At 34.1% G+C, this 25,528-nt stretch overlaps 12 protein-coding genes across 12 annotated transcripts; 9 read left to right on the forward strand and 3 right to left on the reverse strand. All coding sequences in view use genetic code 12, as the record gives it.

The window, feature by feature from the left end:
* Positions 1-200: 200 nt before the first annotated feature.
* On the reverse strand, positions 201-908 carry CD36_06210 (conserved hypothetical protein; the record flags this gene model as incomplete). Its single annotated transcript, XM_002417236.1, has 1 exon — positions 201-908. One exon carries the CDS (start codon positions 906-908, stop codon positions 201-203), a length of 708 nt encoding a protein of 235 aa, XP_002417281.1.
* Positions 909-1,439: 531 nt separating this feature from the next.
* Positions 1,440-4,049, forward strand: CD36_06220 (Sister-chromatid cohesion-and DNA replication-associated protein, putative; the record flags this gene model as incomplete). The annotated part of the gene is made up of 1 exon (XM_002417237.1): positions 1,440-4,049. The coding sequence occupies one exon, from the start codon at positions 1,440-1,442 to the stop codon at positions 4,047-4,049; it is 2,610 nt and encodes an 869-aa protein (XP_002417282.1).
* A 619-nt stretch (positions 4,050-4,668) lies between these two features.
* CD36_06230 (peptidyl-methionine N-acetyl transferase (GNAT family), putative) lies at positions 4,669-5,235 on the forward strand (the record flags this gene model as incomplete). Its single annotated transcript, XM_002417238.1, has 1 exon — positions 4,669-5,235. The coding sequence occupies one exon, from the start codon at positions 4,669-4,671 to the stop codon at positions 5,233-5,235; it is 567 nt and encodes a 188-aa protein (XP_002417283.1).
* A 502-nt stretch (positions 5,236-5,737) lies between these two features.
* On the forward strand, positions 5,738-7,438 carry CD36_06240 (conserved hypothetical protein; the record flags this gene model as incomplete). The annotated part of the gene is made up of 1 exon (XM_002417239.1): positions 5,738-7,438. One exon carries the CDS (start codon positions 5,738-5,740, stop codon positions 7,436-7,438), a length of 1,701 nt encoding a protein of 566 aa, XP_002417284.1.
* A 728-nt stretch (positions 7,439-8,166) lies between these two features.
* On the forward strand, positions 8,167-10,479 carry CD36_06250 (conserved hypothetical protein; the record flags this gene model as incomplete). The annotated part of the gene is made up of 1 exon (XM_002417240.1): positions 8,167-10,479. The coding sequence occupies one exon, from the start codon at positions 8,167-8,169 to the stop codon at positions 10,477-10,479; it is 2,313 nt and encodes a 770-aa protein (XP_002417285.1).
* Positions 10,480-10,697: 218 nt separating this feature from the next.
* CD36_06260 (PI3-kinase, putative) lies at positions 10,698-13,793 on the forward strand (the record flags this gene model as incomplete). The annotated part of the gene is made up of 1 exon (XM_002417241.1): positions 10,698-13,793. One exon carries the CDS (start codon positions 10,698-10,700, stop codon positions 13,791-13,793), a length of 3,096 nt encoding a protein of 1,031 aa, XP_002417286.1.
* A 993-nt stretch (positions 13,794-14,786) lies between these two features.
* On the forward strand, positions 14,787-17,849 carry CD36_06270 (cytokinesis and cell polarization-associated protein, putative; the record flags this gene model as incomplete). Its single annotated transcript, XM_002417242.1, has 1 exon — positions 14,787-17,849. The coding sequence occupies one exon, from the start codon at positions 14,787-14,789 to the stop codon at positions 17,847-17,849; it is 3,063 nt and encodes a 1,020-aa protein (XP_002417287.1).
* Positions 17,850-18,178: 329 nt separating this feature from the next.
* On the forward strand, positions 18,179-19,210 carry CD36_06280 (serine/threonine protein kinase (stpk), putative; the record flags this gene model as incomplete). The annotated part of the gene is made up of 1 exon (XM_002417243.1): positions 18,179-19,210. One exon carries the CDS (start codon positions 18,179-18,181, stop codon positions 19,208-19,210), a length of 1,032 nt encoding a protein of 343 aa, XP_002417288.1.
* A 44-nt stretch (positions 19,211-19,254) lies between these two features.
* CD36_06290 ((FAD-dependent) oxidoreductase, putative) lies at positions 19,255-20,457 on the reverse strand (the record flags this gene model as incomplete). Its single annotated transcript, XM_002417244.1, has 1 exon — positions 19,255-20,457. The coding sequence occupies one exon, from the start codon at positions 20,455-20,457 to the stop codon at positions 19,255-19,257; it is 1,203 nt and encodes a 400-aa protein (XP_002417289.1).
* A 2,425-nt stretch (positions 20,458-22,882) lies between these two features.
* On the forward strand, positions 22,883-23,593 carry CD36_06300 (cytokinesis-and cell polarity-associated GTPase, putative; the record flags this gene model as incomplete). Its single annotated transcript, XM_002417245.1, has 1 exon — positions 22,883-23,593. The coding sequence occupies one exon, from the start codon at positions 22,883-22,885 to the stop codon at positions 23,591-23,593; it is 711 nt and encodes a 236-aa protein (XP_002417290.1).
* Positions 23,594-24,138: 545 nt separating this feature from the next.
* CD36_06310 (conserved hypothetical protein) lies at positions 24,139-24,768 on the reverse strand (the record flags this gene model as incomplete). The annotated part of the gene is made up of 1 exon (XM_002417246.1): positions 24,139-24,768. The coding sequence occupies one exon, from the start codon at positions 24,766-24,768 to the stop codon at positions 24,139-24,141; it is 630 nt and encodes a 209-aa protein (XP_002417291.1).
* Positions 24,769-25,000: 232 nt separating this feature from the next.
* On the forward strand, positions 25,001-25,390 carry CD36_06320 (conserved hypothetical protein; the record flags this gene model as incomplete). The annotated part of the gene is made up of 1 exon (XM_002417247.1): positions 25,001-25,390. The coding sequence occupies one exon, from the start codon at positions 25,001-25,003 to the stop codon at positions 25,388-25,390; it is 390 nt and encodes a 129-aa protein (XP_002417292.1).
* Between the last annotated feature and the right edge of the window lie 138 nt (positions 25,391-25,528).

Consider the following 25,528-nt stretch of genomic DNA (forward strand, 5'->3'; position numbering starts at 1 on the left):
AACAATAATTGAATACATAAAACTTGGTTGACGTCACCTACTTAAATAAATGATTAGGTGTTTTTTTTTTTTTCATATTTGATTTTTAGTTTCAATTCTTTTTTTGTGTTGATCTAATTTTCGTAATTTACAGCACAGCCATCACCATCCACTTGAATTTGGAAGACATTTCCCTTCCTCCGTTATCAGTATATCCACTTTCATCTACTTTCATCTCTCCTTAGTTTGTGCCAATCCCCTTTTTTTTTCCATCTGAAAACTTTATTCAACTTTTGTAGCTTGTACTCATGATTTCTTTCTAGCTCATTTCGATAAAGCTGTAACCCTAGACTGGAAACTGCAACAACAAATAAATGCCCAGGTATCTTGTATTCATATTTAAGTTCAAGCATTTCAATAATACTATTTCTTAATTCAATTTTGTCTAGGCCAAGAAATATGCTATGAACAATTAGTTGAATTTGTCGATGTAAATATAAATCATTAAAACTTTCAAGTAAAAAACTTCGAGTTTGTTCATCTGTCAATTTTGAAGTCAAAGGTAAATCAGCATGAAATATCGAGTCAAATAAAAACACAAACTGTTCGGCAACATGAGATGCATTCTCTCCATATTTCCAAGTATGGTTCATAATTGCTCCTATTTGAGTCACAATTTGTACCGCACAAAGTTCCATAGTTTCATAACTTCTTTTCATCTCAGTACTAAACAAACTTTCATTATTAAAAGCAGTATGTTTGTAACATGACAACACAGGCAATGTATAGGTAATTAATTTTAACTCTTTTAAATTTTTGATTTCTTTCCTATAGACAGGCTTTATCAAATGTGAATTGATGGCAATTATTGATGTATCGGGAATCAAATAATCTGCCAGTCTGTCTAATTTATAAACATCTGACCCCATTTTTATTTATTATTTGACTATTTCTGAGACCATAAATAGTGACTAGCAAAAAGAAATTAGCAAGTTAGAGGAGGAGAAGGGGCAGAGGCTTTGTTCGTGAAATTATAAGACACTTCCCAGAAACGCATAATTGATAGTTTTGTAACAACTATCAAATTTGTTATGTGATATCATAGTTGTAAAAAATCACGCTACCAAATCTAGATTCAAAGTGTTTCTTTTTTATTTTGTATTAAATACATGGCCAGCTACATTTGTTCAACTAGAGCCATATATGCATCTCATTGGTTATTGTGTTGGTCTGTCCACTTTCAAAGTCTTAGCAAAAGGTATTTTTGTGGGAAGAATATACACAAAACGCGTGAGATTTACCAGACGTGTTTTGGTGAATTCCAAAGATTTTTTCCAAGCTATCAGTGAAAAACAACCATACGAAAAAAAAAAAAAAATAACAGCAACAACAGCAGCTTTATTTGGAGTCATTGATAAACCACTTTCTACTCAATAACAACCATTCTTGTTCCTTAGAAGATGTCACACCAAAAGATATCTGCTTTTCCGGATGGGAACTCTTTTGTTCATTTTAACCACTCCATTGGTAAATTGATAATTGCCAATAGTGAAGGATTAATGAAAATCCTTAACACTAATGATCCTGAATCCCAACCCATCTCGATTGACATTTTAGATAATTTGACGTCGTTATCATCTAATGAAGATAAATCCATTGTGCTAACAACTACTGAAGGGAAATTAGAACTTATTGATTTATCCACCAACACATCCAAAGGTGTTTTATATAGATCTGAATTACCATTACGTGACACTGTATTTATTAACCAGGGAAACCGGGTATTATGTGGAGGAGATGAGAATAAATTGGTTATTGTTGATTTGCAAACCACTGGTAGTGAGGATGATGATGACAATAATATAGTTAGCACCATTACATTACCTGATCAAGTAGTCAATATTTCTTATAATATGGCGGGAGAATTATCAGCAATTAGTTTATCAAATGGTAATGTTCAAATCTATTCAGTGGTGAATGAACAACCAAACTTGATTTATACTATAAGCAGTGTGATCCCGACTAAAATTCACACGTCAATGGACAAAGTTGATTACAACGATGAACATCATGATGAATTATTCAGTACCAAAACTCAATGGTCCATCAATGGACAATTTTTATTGGTCCCCACTGTTGATAATCAGATTCATGTATATGATAGACAGGATTGGACTAAAGTTGTTAAAAAGTTCACTAATGATAATGTTAAAATAATTGATTTCAATTTACTGGCTCAAGGTAATTTAGCTATAATGTCATTAAATTCATTCAAAGTGTTCAACTTTAGTAGTGAGAAATTAATCAATGAAGATGATTTTGAGTTTGATGAAGATGGGTATCCATTGAATATCATTTGGAAAGATAACAATTTGTTTGTTGGAAGTACTGTTGGTGAGACTTTGCATTTGCGCAATGCTGTCAAGGGTAAAACCGATGATGTCTTAACCAGCTTATTTATAAGTGATGCTGAAGAAGATGAAGAGGAAGATGAGAATGGTAGCAGGAAAAAAGGAGTTGTCGAAGAAGACGAAGGTAATGACACTGATGCATTGTTAAGAGATTCTGATGATGAGCAAGATATTAATATTGAAGATAGAGTTGGCCAACGTAAGAGAAATCGCAGACCCTATAAGTTGCATGAAGAAGATGACTTGGTTATAGATGAAGATGATAATGAAAACTTGGGATTCGATGATAGAGGGATGTCCAATGGATATAGCACTAATGGACACAAAAGATATAAATCTCGTTCACCTTTGGAAGCAGCACCACCTAAAGCATCCAAAATCAAACCATATTCACCAGGGTCTACTCCTTTTGAACATCGAGGCACTTCTGCTGACAGAAGGTATTTGACAATGAATAATATTGGATACACATGGGTTGTTCAAAACAAAGACACGACAGATGATGCTACAAATGGCAGTGGAGGGAACAGCATTACTGTTTCATTTTTTGACAGATCACTAAATACTGAATATCATTTTACCGACTATCATAATTTTGATTTGGCATCGATGAATCAACGAGGAGTGTTATTAGGTACTAGTTCGGCAGGACAAATTTATTACCGATCCCATAATGAAGCAACTAATGATTCTTGGGATAAGAGGTTACCGTTGCTAGTAGGGGAATACATAACAAGCATTTGCATCACCAATAATGCCTCGGCAACAAATACGATCATTGTTGGTACCAACTTGGGATACTTGCGATTCTTCAATCAATTTGGTGTTTGCATTAATATACTTAAAACATCACCAATAGTGACATTGATTGCATCAGCAACTGCTAAATTATTTATGATTAATCAAATAGCCACCAATGTTTATTCGTACCTGATACTTGACATAAATCAAGACTATAAATATATCCAACACAATGCACCGATGCCATTGAAAGATCATTTCCAGTTAATCAAGGGGATTTTTTTCAATGAATTTAATGATCCATGTATAGTTGGTGGAGAGGATGATACATTGTTGATTTTACATTCATGGAGAGAATCCAATAATGCCAAATGGATTCCTATTTTGAACTGTCATAAAGTATTAACTGAATATGGGTCCAACTCAAACAAGAAGAATTGGAAATGCTGGCCATTGGGATTTGTTGGTGATAAATTGAATTGCTTGATTTTGAAGAATAATAGTCAATACCCTGGTTTCCCATTACCATTACCAATTGAATTGGAGGTGGAATTACCAATCAAAGTTAAATATGAAGAGGATGAAGCAGAAGAGAATTTCTTGCGTTCATTGACACTAGGTAAATTGATATCAGATTCTCTTAATGATGAATTACCTGGAGAAGTTGATGAAGATGAGGTTATGGAGAGATTAAATCAATATAGTCTTTTGTTTGATAAATCTTTATTGAAATTATTTGGGGAATCTTGTAAAGAAAGCAAACTTGGTAAAGCATTTAGTATTGCTAGATTAATCAAGACAGATAAAGCCTTATTGGCTGCTTCCAGAATAGCAGAGAGAATGGAATTTTTGAACCTTGCATCCAAAATTGGTCAATTAAGAGAACTGTTGGTAGATATAGACGGGGATAGTGATTAAGTAATAGACTCATTGCCTTTATGATTTCAGCACCTTCTTTTTTTTTATGTATGTATATATATTTATGAAGCAAACACACTGTGTGGCAATAAATTAAAACAGTAAAATATTTACAAAATAATCAGATAAACAATTGATTCCATCTTTCATGGGATACCTTTTGAGATTCTTTAACCTTATGTGTTCCATATTTCTTCAGAATTATAAATGTTTTCTAATGAAATTAACAATGATAGGGCTTACCCATAAAGCACCAGCAACTAAACCAGCAAACTTTAAAGTATCGTAAGCGTATTGCTCTTGAAGTTTCTTTTGTTCTTCAGTTGGTTGTGGACCTCCGTACATGATATAAAGTTATTACTAAACAAAGGAATGATAATGGGGGGAAGGGATAAGAAAAGAATAACAAATAGAAATTTGAGAATATATAAAATATGTCAATTTGGGTACAATAAAATTTTTTTTTTTTCCGTTCTCTCACCACCAAATAATCAAAAGTCATGAAATAATTAGGGGGACTTTAGTCAAAGAAAAAAGAAACGACTAACACCTCATACGTCGAAATCAATTTGTAAACCTTAGGTAAACTATCTTTCCCGTTCAAAGCCCAACTGTAACAATGACATCAATAAAACCATTTCAAATGGAAGATCTATTTGAATTGAACCCAGTTAACTTAGACCCATTAACGGAAAACTTCAATGTATCATTCTATTCCCAATACTTAATTGAATGGCCACAATTGTTTTATAAATCTGTTGAAACTCCATATGATCAAGCTAGCGGATATATGATGGCAAAAACAGAAGGTCAATTATCGAAAAAGGAATGGCACACGCATATCACTGCAGTGACAGTTCTGGATCAATACCGTAGAATTGGATTAGCTTCGAAATTATGTCTTGAATTGGAAAATTTAACTCAAGTCAAAGACACGTTATTCATTGATTTATTTGTCAAAGTGACCAATACTTTGGGAAGAATATTATACGAAAAACTCGGGTATAGTGTCTTTAGAAGAGTCGTGGGATATTATGGTCGAGAGATGCACATTGATCGAAATAAGATTGATGACTCCGTGGATGCTTTTGATATGAGGAAACTGTTGCCCCGAGATGTAAATAATGAGACCGTTAGAGAAAACGGGGAGAAAGTGTACGTGCTACCGAATGAAGTAGTTTTTTAGAAAGAAAATAAAAAACAGTATATATCAAAGAACTAGGAAATTGTAGAGAGAGAGATTGCTTTATGGATTTTGCTCACTTAGCGATCGATTGGCACTAGCAACGTCACAAGAATGACCCCAATTCTGGAACTCGCCATTATTGCCTTATTTTTGTTATCATCAATATTATTTTTCAATAACATTGACTAATAATATTGTTTGTTTGTTTGTTTGTTTGACTGTTTGAGTGTTATAGCTGTTTAAAATGTGTATGAGTCAAAAAAAACAACTCCCTTAACGTTAACCCACACCAACAGTATTTGTGCAGACACGACCCCAATAATAAAAACTTCTATGCAGCAAACATAAAATACATTTTTAATAAAATAGAAATGTACATATATAAAGGTAGGAAAAATTTTTCTTGTATTTCCCATGATTTTCTTCTTTTCTTTATCATAATATATAATTAATTCTAATTTTCTATTGAATAGCTTTTTTTTTTTTTTTGCATACAAGAGAAATGTCACATAGAGCTTTATTTAAAGGAAGAAGATTCGACAGAGATGGTACTTCATCTAATTCATCTTCAAGGGCCCAGTCGGTCTCGAGAACACCTTTACGGTCCGATGACTCCGATTATGAAAGTGATACCGAGGAACAGGATTTTATTAAAATTGAGGAATTGTTGAAGGAGAGATTATTTGGTTTACAACAACAGGAAATTGAATTGGCAAAGGAAGACAGAATCGGAGCTGGAGATAGAAGACAATACCAAGCTGCCAACATTAACAAATCCAGAATTCAAGAAAGCTCAAGTATCAATGATATCATTAATAGTTTGGAGTTTTCGAGGAATGATATATCACTGCAGTCTCGAGAATTGTTACTTGTTCAATTATATAAACTACTTGTTTCGAGACCATTAGTTGTTTGTAATGAAGAAAATGCGGGGACACCAGAATTTGTTGATGAAGATAAAGTTGCCAAACTAATCAATATTTTCACTTCTTCAAATTATCGAAGTGAAGATGAGTTTTTATACTTGTTCCGTTCATTAATTGCGCTAATTTGCAGTGATATCGAAGAGTTTGGATCCTTGGTGTCCACTGAATTGCTTAATCACATCCAGCATGTCATCACAGAGCCATCAAACAGTATTGTCACTAACAGTGTCAAGGCTAATGTGATTACGGGGTATGTGGTACTCACATTGATTTTACACAATGGGGCATCTAGTTTTGGAATTGACGAAAGAATCGCCATGTTGATCGAATTGGCAGAAGGATACACAGCAAGTGCTACTACTTTGAAAAAAGAAGTTGAGGCTGGTGATCGTGAACATTCGACTTTTATCACAGATAAAAACTTGGATAAGAAATTAGTCAATGAAGCTAATGCAAAGGTGGTCGCTGAAGCGTCAGTTGCTGTTGCAGCAATCCACGGAGTAGGCTGTTTGTTAACATTGATTTCGCATGGATCATTTTTGAATGAAATAATGGAAGACTTGATGTTTAAGCTTGTTCCACTTTTGGACAATGACGAGGATAGAGATATTGCCAAAGCTGCAGGAAGAGTGGTTGGTGTTATTTATGAGATGTACGATTATGGACAAAACGCTGATGATGACAATGGAGATGGCTTCGATAACGAATACAATGAGAACTCCCCATACTATGAACAAGAGTCATTATTAGCCATCTTGACTCGTTTGCTTAACTTGTCCTCGAAGAAAGTAGCGAAAAAGGATAAAAAGGATATCAGTTCAGTTTTCAGAAACATTTCCAACACAGTAAAGATATACACCGATGCAAATTCCAGAGAACAAGTGTACAAAAGGACGCAAGAAGGATTAGAATTACTCGATTCTACATCTGATCTGACATATATCAAATTATCCAAATTTAGATCATTGAAAATCAATAGCTGGTTTCTTTACTTTAGATTGAAGCATTTGCGATGGTGTTTTAGTTTTGGTCTTCACAACCAATTGGTTGGTAATGAAAGTGTAAGAGATGTCTTGAAGGAACCAGAGAGTGAGTTTAATTACGGGACTCAACCTGATTTTGATGATAGTTTGGTCGATGATGACAACTCTGAACTGTTCCATGATTTTATTGATCAAAAACATTCTAATGATGAAAAATCCAGAAAGGTAAAACGGAAAAAAGAGAGATTGGTTAAATTGAATGAGCAACTCGATGAGCTAAACTTGAATCATTAACTCAATTGTTTAATATTTTTTTTTTTGTTTTGTTTTGAAAATAGATTAGAGATGTATTATTCAAGTATTTATATGTAAGAGTATGTATATTGTCGATATTTAATACAACACAAATCTTTCAACTAAATAGTAAATTAATTTCCAAATTTTTAGTTCAATGTATTGTTGGTTTTGAGTTTGTCCATTTCCAGTAAATTTTCAACCAACTAATTCCCATGAAATTCTTTTTTAGTTTGATTTGGTTTGTGTAATTGAAAGATTTTTTTTTTTTTTCAATTTGTCAATTACATCATCCTCTGGAGAGTTAGTATTGATTATTGAATTGGATTGGATTTTCACTTTGTTTTCTCACACGCTAACAATCTAACTAACTAGCATACCTGTCAAGAGAGAAATCTGATCTCTAATTTTTTTTCCTCGCTTTCTCTCTTTCTCTCTTTGTTGCTCGCCTTCCTTCCACTACAAGTGACACACTCTTACAAAACCACACGAGCTTTGAAATTCTGATTATACCACTAAATTCAACACTTTAAAGTAATATTATGTTCATATAACATCACCACTGAAAAAGGTTAGAATTTTACATTCAAGAAAGAGAAAAAGAATCAACAACAACAACAACAACAAACTATTATCACTTGCTTATTTTTTATTTTTTCTTGATTTCCTTCAACCTTCCATTTTTTTAGCAACAACAACTACAACAGACATAGGAACGACAGTTGGCAATGACTGAACTATATTTTCTACGTCATGGTGAACGAATTGATCACGCGTTACGAGAAGATCCAGATGCCAAACCAATATTAGAAGATTACAAGGAATATGATCCATCATTATCAGAAAGTGCCGTTCCCCAAATACAGAGACTAGTTGATGAAATATGTTCAATGACTCAAGTGTTCACAGATTTGGAATCAACACAACGAAAAAATGTCTTTATTCATTTCAGTCCGTATTTGAGATGTTGTCAAACTGCAGATCTATTAATAACCGACTTGAAAACTTTATTCATGAAAAAGTATCCAAATTATAAAATGAGATTCCAGTTGTTGTGTGACTTTGCTTTGAGTGAATGGATACATGATAAAATGAAAAATAAACCACCTTTCGTCGACTCAGATGATGCATATAATATGTACACCCCTAATTTGAAATCATTGAAAAACAAAAGTGCCTGCTCAATGTTTAGACCTACTATCACACTAGGTCCATATAACGGTCTTGATCTAAGTTACAAGGATTATCAAACTAGATGCAAAGATTATTTCAAGAAATTATTAGCAACATATGAAAAACCAATGTATATCAAGAACAAAGACATCATTATAGTTGTAACCCATGGATATGCAGTAAACAACTTTCTATCTTACTTTATCAGTCATCCAATTTTTGAAGAGCTTCCTGAAGCAAAAGCAAATTTTGCTAAACGAGTTTTGAAAGAGGATATCAAAGATGTCGAAGATGAGAATGATCCTGCAAATTATATTTGGAGATTGGAGCATGATGCCCTAGATTTGATCAAGGAGGATGACGTAGACACTACGTTGAATCTAGAGACTGATATTGTTTATTACAAAACAAATTTTATTAAAAAAGATGACTTGGAAAGCCCAAAGAAAAATCAAGTGGTTGACGAGGATTCTAAACCAAGACCTTCATTCAAAATCAAAGAAACATCGGCAGCATATGAAAGTGGGAGAAATCCCCAGACTCGTCAAACTTACATTTGTCCTGCAGCAAGGGACTGGGTCCCTAATTTGAAACATTTCCTTATAAGATCCGAATTCAAGGAGAAAATAATGAATGATGAATCGTTTCGAAAAAATTATAACATAGGCAATCATCCTTCACGTCCTATAAGTCCTGAGGTGTCTCCAAATTCTGCACCAACAAGATCAAATTCAGTTATTGATTTGTCTAAAATTGTGAGTAATGACGACCTACAGCCTATGAAGTTAAAGTACTCACATACCTCCGAAATACCAATGCATAAGATCAACTCAAGAGTGAATTCACAAGTAAATCTTTCTTCGTTTGGGAAAGGGTCATATCCTCAGCCCAATGGTTCCAATGCTGATATTTTCAGGACTAATAGCACTGGATCACGAAGTTCTTCAAAAGAAGGTTCCACCACAGATCTACCAAGATATATTTCTTCATTGCAGAATAGAAGTAGGTCCAGTTCTAATCCTATGACACACGTTCATGTTGCACATAACGCTAAAGATTCCTACTTCCCATCCACTATTTTGGGTAGAGCCAAGTCTCCAGAATCGGATGTTTCGATCGATTCTTTGGGCGAACCTATACCAGAGGAGCTCGATAGTGTCCTTCAAGCATATCAACCAACACTCAGTGAGCCTGGTGGGAGAAATTCGCCTATCGAGTCTTTGAATAGAGCCAGGTCCTTAAACAAAAGAAGAACAAATAATCCACTTTTTTCATCAACCACTCAAAGAAAACTGCAACAACTGTTGTTCCAAACTTCGTTGACTCAACTCAGTAAAGTGAATCGACAAAGGTCGCCCAGCTCAGGTGGTGAAAACAGACTTGGGCTGCAACAAAAGATACAACCCATGAATGGAAAAGATAACAGTTATGACGATGACCATGATTCAGACGAAGGTGAGGAAGAATCAAATGCAACTACTGATGAAGATGAAGATTACAACAATTCAAACGATAGAAACTTATTCACGTTGTCTTTTAACTCATCACATAAGAAGTCCACACGTGAAAAAGGCAAAGAGACATCACCTCGGAAATCTACTGGAAGGCGCTCAAGAAAGAATTCATTCAAATATAAACCATCAACCTCCACTAAAGAGTCGGGAGCCAAAAGTCGTCCAATATTTTACAATTTTGATAGTAGTGGTGACTCTTCATCTTCTGAAGCGGAAGATCAGGATACTCGTGATGATGATGACGATGATAAGCTGGCAACCAAGGAAAATAAACATGAGTTGATGTTGCAAAACAGTAAGAACAAAGAGGACGGGGATTCTGATTATTTTTGGTTTGGCAAGAATAATAAATAGGTAGAATATTTAATTACTGTGATAAGAATTAATAATATATATACAAAATATAATTACACATATTGTTTAATTGTAACAAAAAGTGTAAGTAGATGGCTATGGTGGTTTCTTATCCATGTATTTGTCAAATTGACACACTTGCACGACCAGGTCTTATTATGCACTGGTTATTTGATTATTTATCAGATACATATTAATTAATTTTCTGTTTAAAAAAAATGAATCATGACTTTCCCACTTCAAAAGCAACAATCGGAATGGCAACACTCTCGCAACCACAAAGTGTACTACCCAAAACAAAGATAGCGACTACTTTTGGCTTGTCCAAGGATTTAATATCACCGATATCAGTTAAAGTTTGTTATTTAGAATGCACCAGAAAGAATATCTCTCTAGTCCCATTATCAACAAAATTTGAAGATCCAAAAGTATTCAAAAAGCTATCTCAGATATATAAGAATTCAGATTTATTCGTTGAAATTAGAGTTTTCGATGGAAAGAATAACAATTTGATCAGCACCCCAGTGCGAACATCCTACAAGGCATTTAACAACAAAGGAAGAACCTGGAATCAACTCTTGAAATTGAACATAGATTATAATCAAATATCAATTGACGCATATTTAAAATTCTCCATTTGTGAAATTATTGATACCAAACCATCAGTATTTGGAGTTTCATATTTGTCACTTTTCAACCATGATTTATCCACACTACGAAGTGGATCCCATAAGATTCCCGTGTTTATGGAAGACGAGCCAAGTTATAGTAAAGATATTCAGTATGGAAACCTAACTGGGTTGACCGACTTGGAGAAAAGATTAATTGATTATGAAAATGGTAAATATCCTAGGTTAAATTGGCTAGATAAAATGGTTCTTCCTAAAGTTGATGCTACTTTTTTGAAAACAAATAACAAAGATCACGATTATTATTTGTATATTGAATTGCCTCAATTTGAATTTCCAATTGTGTATTCGGATATTATTTACCAAATCCCAAGAATTGAACCTGTAATTGATATATCCAAGGTTGCACCAGATGAGACGTTGAACAGCAACATTATAATCAATTCGATAGATATCCCAATGGCCACATCACACGATCCAAGCATAATGAAAGTGTACGATCCAGATTTTCATATAACTGCAAACAATCATTTAAATCCAAATGCCAATACCTTTGATCCAGTGGAATTAAAATACCGTAAGTTAGAAAGAAACATTGACAATAACACGATCCTAGACAAGGAATTGAAGCCAACACCGCAATTAAGGGATGAATTACTAAGAATTATGATCAAACCTTCAAATTCGGAGCTAACAGATAATGAGAAAAATTTAATTTGGAAATTCCGTTATTATTTTAGTAAAAACAATTCTGTGAATGATCCAAGTAACAAATCCGTAAAGTCATTCTTACCAAAGTTTTTAAGATCGATCAACTGGGAAAATGATTATGAGCTAGATCACACTTTCAAGGAAATAATTCCATTTTACTGGAGCGTTGATAAGTTGCAAATTGGGGATGCTTTGGAATTGTTGGGTGATTACTTTAATCCGTACACCTTGGGGAAACCCACATACCAAGATGATTCTATAACTTCTAAAAGTTCAAAAATGAAAAGCGATGAAAAACGATTTATAAAGATTTACAAGAATGTTTGCTTTTTGAGAAAATTGGCAGTTGAGCGATTAAAATTAGCCAACAGTGATGAGCTTTTATTGTATTTGCTTCAACTAGTTCAAGCGTTGAAATACGAGGCATTGATATATGAAAAAAGTTCACCATTCTCTGAAAGGTCCGATCATGATGAAGATACGTCTGCATTAAAGTCACCATTAGCAGATTTCTTGATTGAAAGAGCAGTGGAAAATGAGAACTTGGGGAATTTCTTTTACTGGTACGTTAAAGTTGAGAATGAGGACCAACTCAATAATCCCCATGCAGATGGCCCGATAAAAATTTACATGGATATTCTTAATCGCTACATAGAATTGCTTAAGGCACATTGTCATGAAAATAAACTTCCTTACTATAAGCATTTGAAGCATCAAATATGGTTTATCAAGAAATTAACTTCGTTGGTAGAGTTATTACGTGCTTCTTTCAAGAAAAATGAGGCAACAGCAAAGAAAGTTGAATATTTGCGGGAGTATCTAGCAAATTCTGGAAATGAATTGTTAAAGTTCCCTGAACCATTTCCGTTGCCACTTGAGCCATCAGTTATGATATGTGGATGCTACCCCGAGGAATCATCGGTTTTCAAATCTTCGTTGGCACCGTTGAAAATCACCCTAAAAACCATAGAAAATAAGAAACATGGACACACCACTTCGCAGTTATTTGGAAAACGATCAAGATATGGGAAATATCCGTTGATGTTTAAAATAGGTGACGATTTAAGGCAGGATCAATTGGTAATTCAAATTATAGATTTAATGGACCAACTTTTGAAGAATGAAAATCTTGACTTGAAGCTTACACCGTATAAAATATTGGCTACCAGCCCAATTGCCGGGTTGATTCAGTTTGTTCCCAACGAAACTTTGGACTCTATTCTATCCAAGACCTATCCAGCATCGGTTACACATTCCGGTGGTCGTAGTGGTGAAACTGATGTGCCACCATCAGTATCAAACAATGGCATTTTAAACTATCTTCGTCTTCATAGTCAAGAGCAACAATCAGAAGAGCCCATATCCAAGAGCATTCTAAGTACTAGTAATAGTCAGTCCAATACTGAAGTTCCAGTTTTACCTCGTCAGCCTAGACCAACAATAACTTCAGATTTGGGTGTATCGCCGATCCTTATGGACAATTATGTCAAGTCATGTGCTGGCTATTGTGTAATAACCTATATCTTGGGGGTTGGAGATCGACACTTGGACAATTTGTTGCTTTCACCCAATGGGAAGTTTTGGCATGCAGATTTTGGCTACATACTTGGCCGCGACCCCAAGCCTTTCCCTCCATTAATGAAATTGCCTATTCAAGTGATTGATGGGATGGGAGGTTTGCACCACGAGAATTATAATGTTTTTAAAAGTTATTGTTTTATCACTTATACGACATTGCGTAAGAACAGCAACTTGATTTTGAATTTGTTCCAATTGATGTTGGATGCCAATATTCCTGATATCCAATTTGATCCACTGAGAGTGATAGAAAAAGTGCAAGAAAAGTTTTGTTTACAAATGACTGAAGAAGAAGCGATCTTACATTTCCAAAACTTGATTAATGATAGTGTAAACGCGTTTCTACCAGTTGTTATAGATAGATTACATAGTTTAGCGCAGTACTGGAGGGCTTAAAATTCAACATAGTACAACAAGTTTATATATATATCACGTGATTGTTTAATATTCATTTAAGGGGATTACTCTTTGTTTCCCAAAAAAAAAAAATAATTCAGGGTAAATATTAAGGAAGGGGGTCCAATAGAACATTTTGCTTGAATGATATGGTAATGCTTTGCTGTTTTTGTTGATGATGATGATCATATCTATAATTAGTTTCCAGATTTACATTGTTCCTTTTTCAGTATACTTTCATAATTGATCTCTCTTTAATTTTATGTTCCCAAATTTGGGTTGCAGAAATTTCCTGTATATACATTGGTTCATGTTTTTTTTTTGCACTAATTAGGCAATGACATTTTTCTTTCTACTTGCTGTACAGATTTATGATTTACAGTGATGTTTTGCACACTTTATGATTTCATCAAAGTCTCCGATTTTCAAAGGAACCTTAAAACCAAACTGAAATTGAATATTATTTTCCTAACTTTTTCTTCCTTCTTCTTTCTATTTTTACTTGTTTTATAGTACATATTACAATTGGAATAGCGTTAGCATCGTTGGTACAGTATTTTATTTTTTTTTTGTTTCGACTCAAAAAAAGGTTTCCTTTCATTAATTACAAAGAAAGACCAACCTCCATCTTTCTACCTTTTTGAACAAGTTGTATCGTACTGAGAGAATCAAGAAATAAATATTGCATTCTTGCCCCATTTTTTTTTAGAAAAAAAGAAAGCTTAGCTCATTCTTTCTTTTCAAAGGTTGGTTTTTATTTCTTACAATTATTATCCTACATTCGTTTATCCTTTTGGAAATATTGGTATCAGAGATTTATCTTTCATTTTGATTCTAATAGAATACAGCTGTAACTGAATAACTTAGTTATTACTGATTCATCAACGACAAAAGAAATAGTTACACTCCCGCATTAAAGCATTTGCATTATTCTCTCATTTGTTATACATCCTTTTTACCTATTTTTTTTTTTTGTTTTTAGTTTCATATTGAATGACATCAACAGCATTGCCTCCACTCCCATTTAAAGTGAAAACTATTGTGTCATGGGCAGGTGAAGAAGAAGGAGATTTGGGTTTTATGGAGAATGAAATTGTGCAAGTTTTTTCCATTGTCGATGAAAGTTGGTGGAGTGGGAAATTACGAAGGAATGGTGCTGAAGGGATATTCCCTAAGGACTATGTGACAGTTTTGGAAGATAAATTGAACCATTCCATGTCATCCTTGTCATTGCAAGATGGACGAACTACTCCAACGAAACAAGTAGACGACCACAGCAGAAGAAGTGCTGGGACAACCCCACTTGGGAATTTCTCCAAATTGAAAACAAGTCAAAGTTTTGCCAACGATTCAATAGAGTATGACCAGGACCATAGTTTTAACCAAAGCTTTGATGACAGATATTCTAAAACATTTACACCAACAAAGGGAAATGTTCGATCTTCCAAATACATGCTGTCTTCAATGAATCACCCGAAAAACAAATTGACTTATCAACAGCAAGAAGAGTTATTGAGACAAAAGGAAAAGGAAATCGAATATTTTAGAACCATGCAACAACAGCAAAGTTATCAGGTCAAACCTAAAGTCAATGATTCCAAACGGTTATCATTTCAACATGCACATCATAGTAGTCCAGATGTTGCATCTAGACTTCATCAATTGGATTATACATCGCCGACAAGCTTGAAATCACCATCTTATGGTGATGTACCACATTCTCAAACTGGTAAATATCAACATTTGTTAAACAATTTTGTTGCTGCACCAGATGCCACGCCTACGAAAACTAGTAAGCGGGCTACCATGGCTTCTTTTGAACCAGAGTATCCTGATGAATTTGACGAGATTGCTAAAAAGAAGGCACAGTTAGAAATTGAATTGGAGAGATTAAAACAGTTGGAAAAGTTATCTAAAAAGACTGCAATGAAAAGTCCTATTCATAAAGATAGTGGGTCAGTCAATTCATATTCCGGGACTGATGACACTTCCAAGAAAAATTCATCAAAGGATGACTTGAGCAAAAAGCTTTCCAGGTATGTAACTGATGAAGATGAAGCTGGCTACGATTTGCAGTACTCGCCAAGTGGTGGTGATGAGTCACCACCCCCACCTCCACCTCCAAAACATATTACACCAAATAAAACTTATGGTTACGTGAGAGATGATCACGTAAATAAGCCGGTACCTCGTGTTCCATTTGATGCCGATGATTTTAGAATATCTACCAACTCTCAAGGAGTAGCAGATGAAGATGCTTACCTCAAGCTATCTTTAAAACAAGAAGAATTGAAAAATTCTATCAAATCTTTGCAAAGTGACGTTTTGAATTTGTCGGAATTAAGTGCTACAAGTGCTGGCTCTTTCCTTAGACATAAATACGAAAGAGATTTGCAAGCTAGTCAATTGAGTCTAGGTCACATTTCAGTAGAGGAACATCATGAAGAGGAACAGGACAAAACATCGGATGTTATGGAAACTGTTTTCCAAGACAAGAAACCCAAGCAGTCCAATATATTTAAAAAATTGTTAAGGAAAAATCATGATGATATTCATCCAATAGAAAGAACCATTCAAAGACAGGAGCAAATTGATTGGGCAACGTTCAAATCGGATATAAACAGAATGAATTCGCTAACATCTCATGATAAGCAAAGTAGGACTAAAAGAGTAGTTAGACAAGACGGGTCATTAATTGTTAAACCATTGGATTTTATATCTGAGATAAACACTAATGAAACTGTTGGTCCTGAAGATGATGAGCTTGACTTGGAAAAGGTGCAATATGGTAAAATCGATACATTCATGCTGAATTATGATTTGAGTTATGATTTAAATGAATTGATTTCTGATATTTCAATCAAATTTCATTCTTCAGTTATCAATCAAGTCCGGTGCATTTTAGTACATTTATGCAAGTTTGAAATTATTGAAGAGACGTCAAAGATTCTGCAACAAAAGCCAAAGTTATCTGAAATTCAACATAGTGGTAAAGCAACTATTTTTCAAATTAATTATATTTTCAAAAAAATATTAGACGCATTAAAGATTCCCTGCGAAGTTGTCCTAGGGTTTTGGAAAAAACCAAATGAGTTTTATCATAATGAACAATACGTAATAAACCATTGCTGGCTTTCTGTTTTAGTTGATAACAATTTTAGAATAATGGATATTTATAATTTTAAAACTACATCTGTGTGCAATTTACGACAACAAAAGCTCAACGAATTTTATTTCCTTGCTGAGCCATTGAGTTTGGTGTCAACACATATTCCTTGTATCATTGATTTGCAACACGTTGTCCCACCTATAGATCCAAACATTGCATTCTATTTACCCCGCACGTATTCAGGTTTCTACAAAAACGGATTGGCATTTAGAAATTTCAATAATGCATTGACTAGAATCAATGACTTGGAGATTTTTGAGTTAGAACTCGACATCCCTACCACTGTTGAACTTTTCACCCTTGTGAAAACCGCAAGAGCAACTACTAACGAATTAAGTTTGTGTCAAATTAAATGGGTCAATCACAAGCGTGTTGCTAAAATCAAAGCAGTATTGCCCGAAAAGGAATCAGTGGGTGTTTTGCAAATATTTGCTGGCCCCAAGGGGTTGCAAAAGCATTTCGACAATATTCATGAATTAGCAATTGTGATTCCATTATCTCATGAAGGTACATCTAAACCAACCAAATTTGTACAAAGATTCCCCACTGTGCAGAGTCAGAAAAATGATTTGTACATAACGAAGCCACAGACCAGTAAAATAGTTTCCAATAATATGTATAATTTTGAGATCGAACAATATCCTTCTAAAGGGTTGAATTCAGGTTCTGGTTTAATGAATCAAGATTTCAAATTGGTCATTGAGTCACCTTCTGGGAAATACTATAAATTGAATAAAGAAGATTATTCCAAACCATACGGATTATACTCACTAAATATCAAGTGCCAGGAGATGGGGTTGTATAGAGGACTAGTTATTGGAGATAGTGGTACTAGTTGGTATGTTTTCGCTCAATGGGAATGCATAGGTAGCACAGTTGCAAATTAAGCATAATAGTAAAATCATCATCCTAATCTTTTCCTGAAAGAATATATACATACATAAAAAAGGAAACGGAGAGGGTATTATTTAGTTTACTTTCTTTATATAGTAGTTCTTCTTGCCATTTGTACATTATTTGTTTGCATTATACAGTTTATTAGTTCAGTTTGATGGTGGGGTGTAGTATTAGTTAGGAAAAACTAGAGTGGTGATGTGTATTTTTTTTTTTTTTTTGCTCTTTCTTTTTTTCAGCTCAATAACGAGGAATCTCAATCAAAGTGATACTTCAAACTACATATATAATTAAATCTATCAGTGAACCAACCACATCAATAATGTCTACTGCAGAAGTGGCAACGAAACCATCTGTGCCTTCTAAACCAGCAGCTAAACAAATTCTGAATTACACCAAAGAAAAGAAAGTAGGGGAAGGTACATATGCTGTTGTGTATTTGGGCAAACAAATTTCCACCAAACGTCAAATTGCCATTAAAGAAATCAAAACAGGATTATTCAAAGATGGGTTGGATATGTCGGCGTTAAGAGAAGTTAAATATTTGCAAGAATTGAAACATCCCAACGTCATTGAATTAATAGATGTATTTTCAGCAACAAATAATTTAAACTTGGTATTGGAGTTTCTACCTTGTGATTTGGAAGTTTTAATTAAAGATAAATCGATTGTTTTCAAATCAGCCGATATCAAGTCGTGGCTTTTAATGACATTACGTGGGATCCATCATTGTCATCGGAATTTCATTTTACATCGTGATTTGAAACCAAATAATTTATTATTGGCACCTGATGGACAATTGAAAATAGCAGATTTTGGTCTTGCACGAGCATTGGTAAATCCTAACGAGGATTTGTCATCGAATGTTGTTACTAGATGGTATAGGGCTCCAGAATTATTATTTGGTGCTCGACATTATACTGGAGCAGTTGATATTTGGTCAATAGGGATAATATTCGCTGAATTAATGCTTCGAATACCATATTTGGCAGGTAAAGATGATGTTGATCAATTAGATGTTACATTCAGAGCCTATGGAACACCCACAGAACAAATATGGCCAAACGTTTCCAGCTTGCCAATGTATAATGCCCTTCATGTGTATCCACCACCTTCAAGACAAGAATTGCGTAATAGGTTTAGTGCTGCCACGGAAAAAGCCCTTGATTTGTTGATATCGATGACCCAATTGGATCCAAGTAGAAGATGTGATTCTACGCAGGCGTTGTTGCATGAATATTTCACAGAATCACCACGTCCAACTGACCCAAAAAAATTACCGAAAAGGTCTTCCTCAGAGAAGAGAGAAAATGAAGACGAACAGAATAATGGTTCTAAAAGAAGGCATGTTTAGGTTTCTATGTATGTTTGTGTGTGTGTGTGTGTGTGTAGCACCTGTTACTTATGATATAGATCTTTGACATATTCTCCAATTGCCCATGAAGCTGTTAAGCCAGGACTTTCCATACCTAAAAGGTTAACAAATCCTGGGTACCCGGCTTCTTCTTTTATTTCAAAATCAGCAAATTTTTTCATATTGTCTTCTAATGAATATATTTTTGGTCGTACACCAGAATAAGAAGGATGTAAAGAGTCAAGAGTGACACTCGGAAAATATGTTTTGATTGCCTTATATGCTTCTTTCAAGTTTTGTGGATTCGGGGTATAATCTATATCTTCAGCTCGTTTAATATCCAACCATTCTAAATCAGGTCCAAATCTCAATTGTCCACCTAGGTCAAACGTCAAGTGTGTACCCAAAGATGAAGCATTAGGGTTTGGACAAGGATATATCAACACATCAGTTATTTTACCTATTGATGTTGTTGGCAGATAACTGAAATAATTCCCCTTGGCAAAATAACCTTGATAATGTCTTTCACTTGGTAACAATAAGTTTGAAACTTGAGCAGCATATAATCCTGCCGCATTGACAACATTGTCTGATGTTAATTTCATTTCACCAGAATCTGATTCTAAATATAACGTATAGTTTGAAGTTGGTTTATTATACTCCAAGCTCGTTAATTCTGTATTAAGTCCAATGGTCCCATTGTTATTTTCAAATCTTGCTTGATGGAAAAGAGTGAAATCATGAGCTGATATGATTCCTGTAGTTGGGCTTTCAAGAATAGCTGTTTCGGCTCTAATCAAAGGGTATTTTGCCTTTGCTGTTGTTGATGAAATAAAATTCACCAGGACATCGACTTCTTTTGCTATCTTGTTTATCTTTTCAAGATATTCTGCTTCTTTATCTGTTTGAGCAACCACCCATTTCCCACATTTTTTCAACGGAACTTGGAAATTGCCTTTAGTCCAAGCATCATAGATCTTGTTTTTCCCAGCAATGCATAGTTTGGATTTTAATGAATTAGGAGGATAATAAATCCCTGCATGGATGACTTCTGAATTTCTTGACGTGGTTTCCATTCCCAACTGTTCATTCTTATCGATTAGTAAAACTTCATTTCCCAGTTGTTCTTGTAGTTCAGCCGCTATTGCTGTACCTATTACACCTCCACCAATAACAACGTGTGAAAAATCAGATCGTGATACTGCTGATATGTGGAAATGACGTAGTCTATTCAATTGTTTAAACATCAACTGTAATGAAAAAGCTTAAAAAAAAAAAATGTCGAACAAAACAAGCTGATAACATTATAGATTTTTGGTCGATTCATTTGCAATTCGGAATTCGCAATTCTCTTTTTCTATTTGTTGATATCGAGGAATGAAAAATAAAAGTGCGGATCTACTGTGGCTTGCAATCAAGTAGGTCTCTTTCCGATACAGTGGATGAAATGAAGGTGGTGATCAGATCCCATATTTGTACAACCAAACAATTTTCAGCAAAAGATTGTATGTTCTTTCCTTGAGAAACTTGGGCACATGACAGATTAGAAAGAAATAGTCTGTATCCTGCTGTTAGAGCTATTATCAAGTGTTTTCCAATACTTTAGAAGATAGATGAGCTAGTATTCTACTACATAATACCCTATATAAAATGTTGTGACTTGTTTTTGATGATTACTGTAGTTGTCCCTATCAAAATTGTCGATACTAATGACTTGGTTTCATAACACTGTGTCGTATTAGTGGTATAGTTTTGATCGCAAAGTAGTGAGTACCAATAATACAAATCAATGAAACTGGCCCAAGCAATCACTCTGTACTTCGTTGGAGTTTCAAGATATCAAACTCGTTACATCCATCTTCATAAACAAGATATTTGAATGGTAGTGTATACTACCTAAAAGTTGATGTTCCAGGCAAATGTAATTACTACCCAACCATGCATGTCGAGGTCAAATCTAGATTCGATAATCTCGTGTATGGCAAAGGGAAACTCTACGCAGTTGTTGGCGGGGATAGAAGAATAATAAAAACAAAGTAAACCAGGATGAAACAATCTTCTTTGATAACTACCCTACAATTTTGAGATTTGCAGAAATCACACATTCTGATCTGTCACCGAATTAATGATTAATGATATCATTTTCTATTGTTTAAAGTGGTAACCAAGTCAAACAAAACTCATTTGATTATATTGAGTTGGTTACGCAAGTATTACGAAAAGTCTGTTTGCTTGCTTGGTTTTTTCAATTTCAAAAGGAAGATTTGGTCGGCCCTTTTCAATTGAAACGACAAGCAAGCAAAAGTTTGTGAACTCTATGATTATGGATCAAAGAGATACATGTGGAAGATTGATCTGATCCAGTTGTCTCTCAAAGCCCCTTCAAAAAAAAAAAAAAAAAATGGTTTTGGAACCAACCCTTCTCGGGGGTTGCTGGTTATATTCCAAATTCGAGGATGTGGGACCTGTAATTGTTAAATGAAAGACCAAACAAGTCTAACAAATAAAAACGAAAGGAACGAAAGCTGTAATAATTTTGCAATTAAAAAAAAAAAAAAAATTAGACGATTTTGCGATGTGCTTTATTGTTAAGTTAGATAATAACAATAACAAGAGATGGACTAGACGGTGAACGGTGACTTTCTCACCACTTTTACCAAACAACACAGAAATACCTTGTGATTTAAAAGTATTGTTTAATGAGAAACAATAGTATTTGGGAAAGGGAAAAAAATTGTGATGAGAGTTGATAGTGAAAGTTGAACAGAAAAAGAAACATTCATATGGTGGTTTAAGAGATGTATGAAGTGATAAATATTTATCAAATGCGGCATGAACTTTAAAACAAGGTTTTCGGTAGAACCGAAACTAAAATATTTTTTAACGATATATATTCGAGAAAGTCAGGTTTCAATGGTTATGTGATGGGGCTTGTGGGGGGAGGAAGGGCATAAAAAAATAGAAAGAAAAATGAATCAATGAATGAATGAAAACTGCAAGTAAGAGATCAATTTTTGTTGCATCTATGAAATGACACTGTCAGTTCGTATTGGAAAGAAATATTAGTAGTAAATCCAAGCGATCTGAGGGAAGGGGGGCGGGAAGAGCAAGAGAGTAAAATACATGGGAATTTAATGGAAACAAACGAAAAATGTATATATATATATATATATCTTCATTTTATGAATGTTTTTTGTGTATTGCATTAAAGAGTGAAATAATAACACTAAATGACAATAATGAAATGAAATGAAATAAAATAAAATTGTCAGTTTAATTGGATTTCCCTTTTTGGTTTAAATTGTGTTTTTCTCTTGTTCTCTTTATGTTGATAATTCTTTTTTTTTTTTTTTCCGTCAGTTTTTTTTTTTCTTTTTTCTTCTCATTCTCTTTTTTTTTTGCTGTTGTTGTTGTTATTCTTCTTACTTCTTACTTCTTTTTCTTTTCTTTTTAAAGTTTTTCTTTAATCAATTATTTATCATCGATATATTGCTTAACAACACTTTTATAAAACATTTCAATCATCTACTTTATTACATTGCTATAGAATAGATTGTTTATACCAGAAGTTTGATAATTCTACAGAAACTTGCATAAATTTCGCTCCCGCAATAGGAAAAAAAAAAAAGAAAAAAAAAACAGAACATTTTATTATTGATAGATTAAACAGTAATGAGAAGCATTAAATCAGTCGTAGTTGGAGATGGTGGAGTAGGTAAAACTTGTTTATTGATATCCTATACTACCAATACCTTCCCCAATGATTATATTCCAACTGTTTTTGACAACTATTCCGCCTCAGTTATGATTGATGGTGAACCAATCAAGTTGGGATTATGGGATACCGCTGGTCAATCAGAATATGATAGATTAAGACCGTTATCCTATCCACAAACAGAAATATTTTTATGTTGTTTCTCTGTGATAAGTCCTGATTCATTCCAAAATGTCAAGTCTAAATGGATACCTGAAATATTGCATCATTGTCCAAAAGATATCTTGATTTTATTGATTGGTACCAAGATTGATTTACGAGATGATTTACATGTATTAGACGAGTTGACAACAAGGAATTTGAGTCCCGTCACTTTTGAACAAGGAAACAAATTGGCTAGAGAGATTGGTGCCATAAAGTATATGGAATGCTCTGCTGCTACGCAAGTTGGTGTCAAGGAAATATTTGATTACGCAATAAGGGCAGTATTGGACCCACCAAATGCTAATAAGGGCGAATACATGACTAACGACAGTGTACCAGGAATGGGTGTCCATAATTCTAGCGGTAACAAGAAACATAACGAAAAGAATGGTTTTGGAACTGTAACTGGTGGTGCTGGTAAAAAAAGAAAGATTAAAAGAGCTAAAAAATGTATTATATTATAATCATGGAAAAATTTTTAGGAGAATCAATTGATTGATACCTCTGTTTTTTTTGGTTTGTTTTGCTTCTGCTTGTTTTTGTTTTTGTTTTTGTTTTTGTTGTATCCATTTGATAATTTGAAATTATCTAATTATAGAGGTGGGAGTATACAGAGAGTAGAAAAGGTATATAATCAAAGTCCAGTTAATTTAATTTAATTGAGGTGAGTCGAGTTTTGTCTATTCTTTGTGCTTCAATTAACTTAAACAGCCTACGATATTTGTCACTTTATTTTATTTGTTGTTTCAAATCTTTGCAACTCAGACTTTTGTTATTTGTATTATGTATTTATATGTCTTGCACATGTGTTTCTATTCTTTTTTGTTTGTTTGGAGTCTTGTATAAACTAATTTTTTTTACTAAATGATTCTGTAGTAGGATTCTCCGTTTATTATCTTACATAGAGTGTTCATCGTACGTCATATATATATATATATGGTGTGCATTATTTTAACTTGGGTATCGACCAACACAAGCAAAACTTAACTGATTCCAAACATATCATCGCCTAATTAATTAATGCTGCTCTTGAAGGATGGACATTCAGTGGCACCACAGGCTTTGAAGCTGGTTTCTTCTTTTTCCCTTCTTCAATTCTTTTCTTTCTTTCATCGAGCACTTTTTCATTCTTTTCTTTCAATTTCTGTATTCTTGCTTCAGAATTACCTCCTCCCCCAACTGTCAATTCCACATTGATTTTTCTATTACGTATTTCTGTATGATGCATTCGTAAAGCTAATTCCATTTTACTTTGAATTTCTTGAGTATCATTATCAAATTCTAAAAATGCAATGCCTTTATCGGGTCGAATTCTTATTCTATCGGGATTACTATTTTTAAAATGTGAAATCAATTCAGCCTGTTGGATATCATAAGGTAAATTTCCTACAAATAAAATAAATCGAGGTCCTTTCCCACCATTAACACCTTTACCTTTTTTCCCTCTTCTTGTCTTTCTTTTCTTTTTTGGTTGTTCTGGAGAATCTTGTTGTGAATCTTTAACTTCTTCAGGTTTTTCCTCCTCAGCCTTTCTTTTTCTTTCTAACTTTTCTTCCTTTTCTGCATCTCTTTCCTCTTTAGATTTACGGAAACTAAGTGCTTTCCTTTCCTTCTTAGACAATTTGGGAGTGTCTGACATATTGTTATTTATGGAGTTGATAAAGAATTAAACCTCCCAGAAAAAAAAAAAAAAAAAAAATGCTTCATCCATTATTTCTTTTCGTGCGATGAGTAGTAGGACAAAAAAAAAAAGAGGGAGAAATATTAGAATCAAATTCTCAATTTTATATTTTATTTTTTTGTTTTGTTTTGTTCTTTATCTGATTTGGTTAGGCACGTTGGAATCAATTCAAACACATAAATACAACCAAATGCCCAACGAATCTATAGTCAATTCAGGTGAAGTTGTCTTTCTGCAGGCTAGTGTTGATCAGAAGCCATCACCAACAGCACCATCATCATCAAATGCTAATTTTCTCACTAACATCAGGTCCAGGCTGCCGTCACGGTCCATTTCGCCCTATGCATATAGAACTCGATTTGATGATAGACAGACCACTTCATATTCCGGCGACAATAATGCTATAATCAGAGAAACAGCTAGATCGGAATTAATTACGCGGCATCAATTACAAAATGTTCATCAAGATCAAAGTCGTCGAGGCAGAAGTAGATCTCGAGAAAAGAAAAAAGTTGATACGAAACCACATGTTATCAGTCTAATGGGGTTTGACACTACAACAACTTCCAAGAAGAAATAGCTTGGTTTCCCCCTTTTTCACCCCCCCTCCTGTCTCTCCTACAGAAAGTCGGAATACGATTTTTATTTCTGGATATTGCTGTTCTATTGACAATCAACTGGTTTTGATTGTAAGTCTACAGCCGTTATTGTTTCATTT

Source organism: Candida dubliniensis, chromosome 1 (genome assembly GCF_000026945.1).
Source record: "Candida dubliniensis CD36 chromosome 1, complete sequence".
Taxonomy (NCBI): Eukaryota; Fungi; Ascomycota; class Pichiomycetes; order Serinales; family Debaryomycetaceae; genus Candida; species Candida dubliniensis.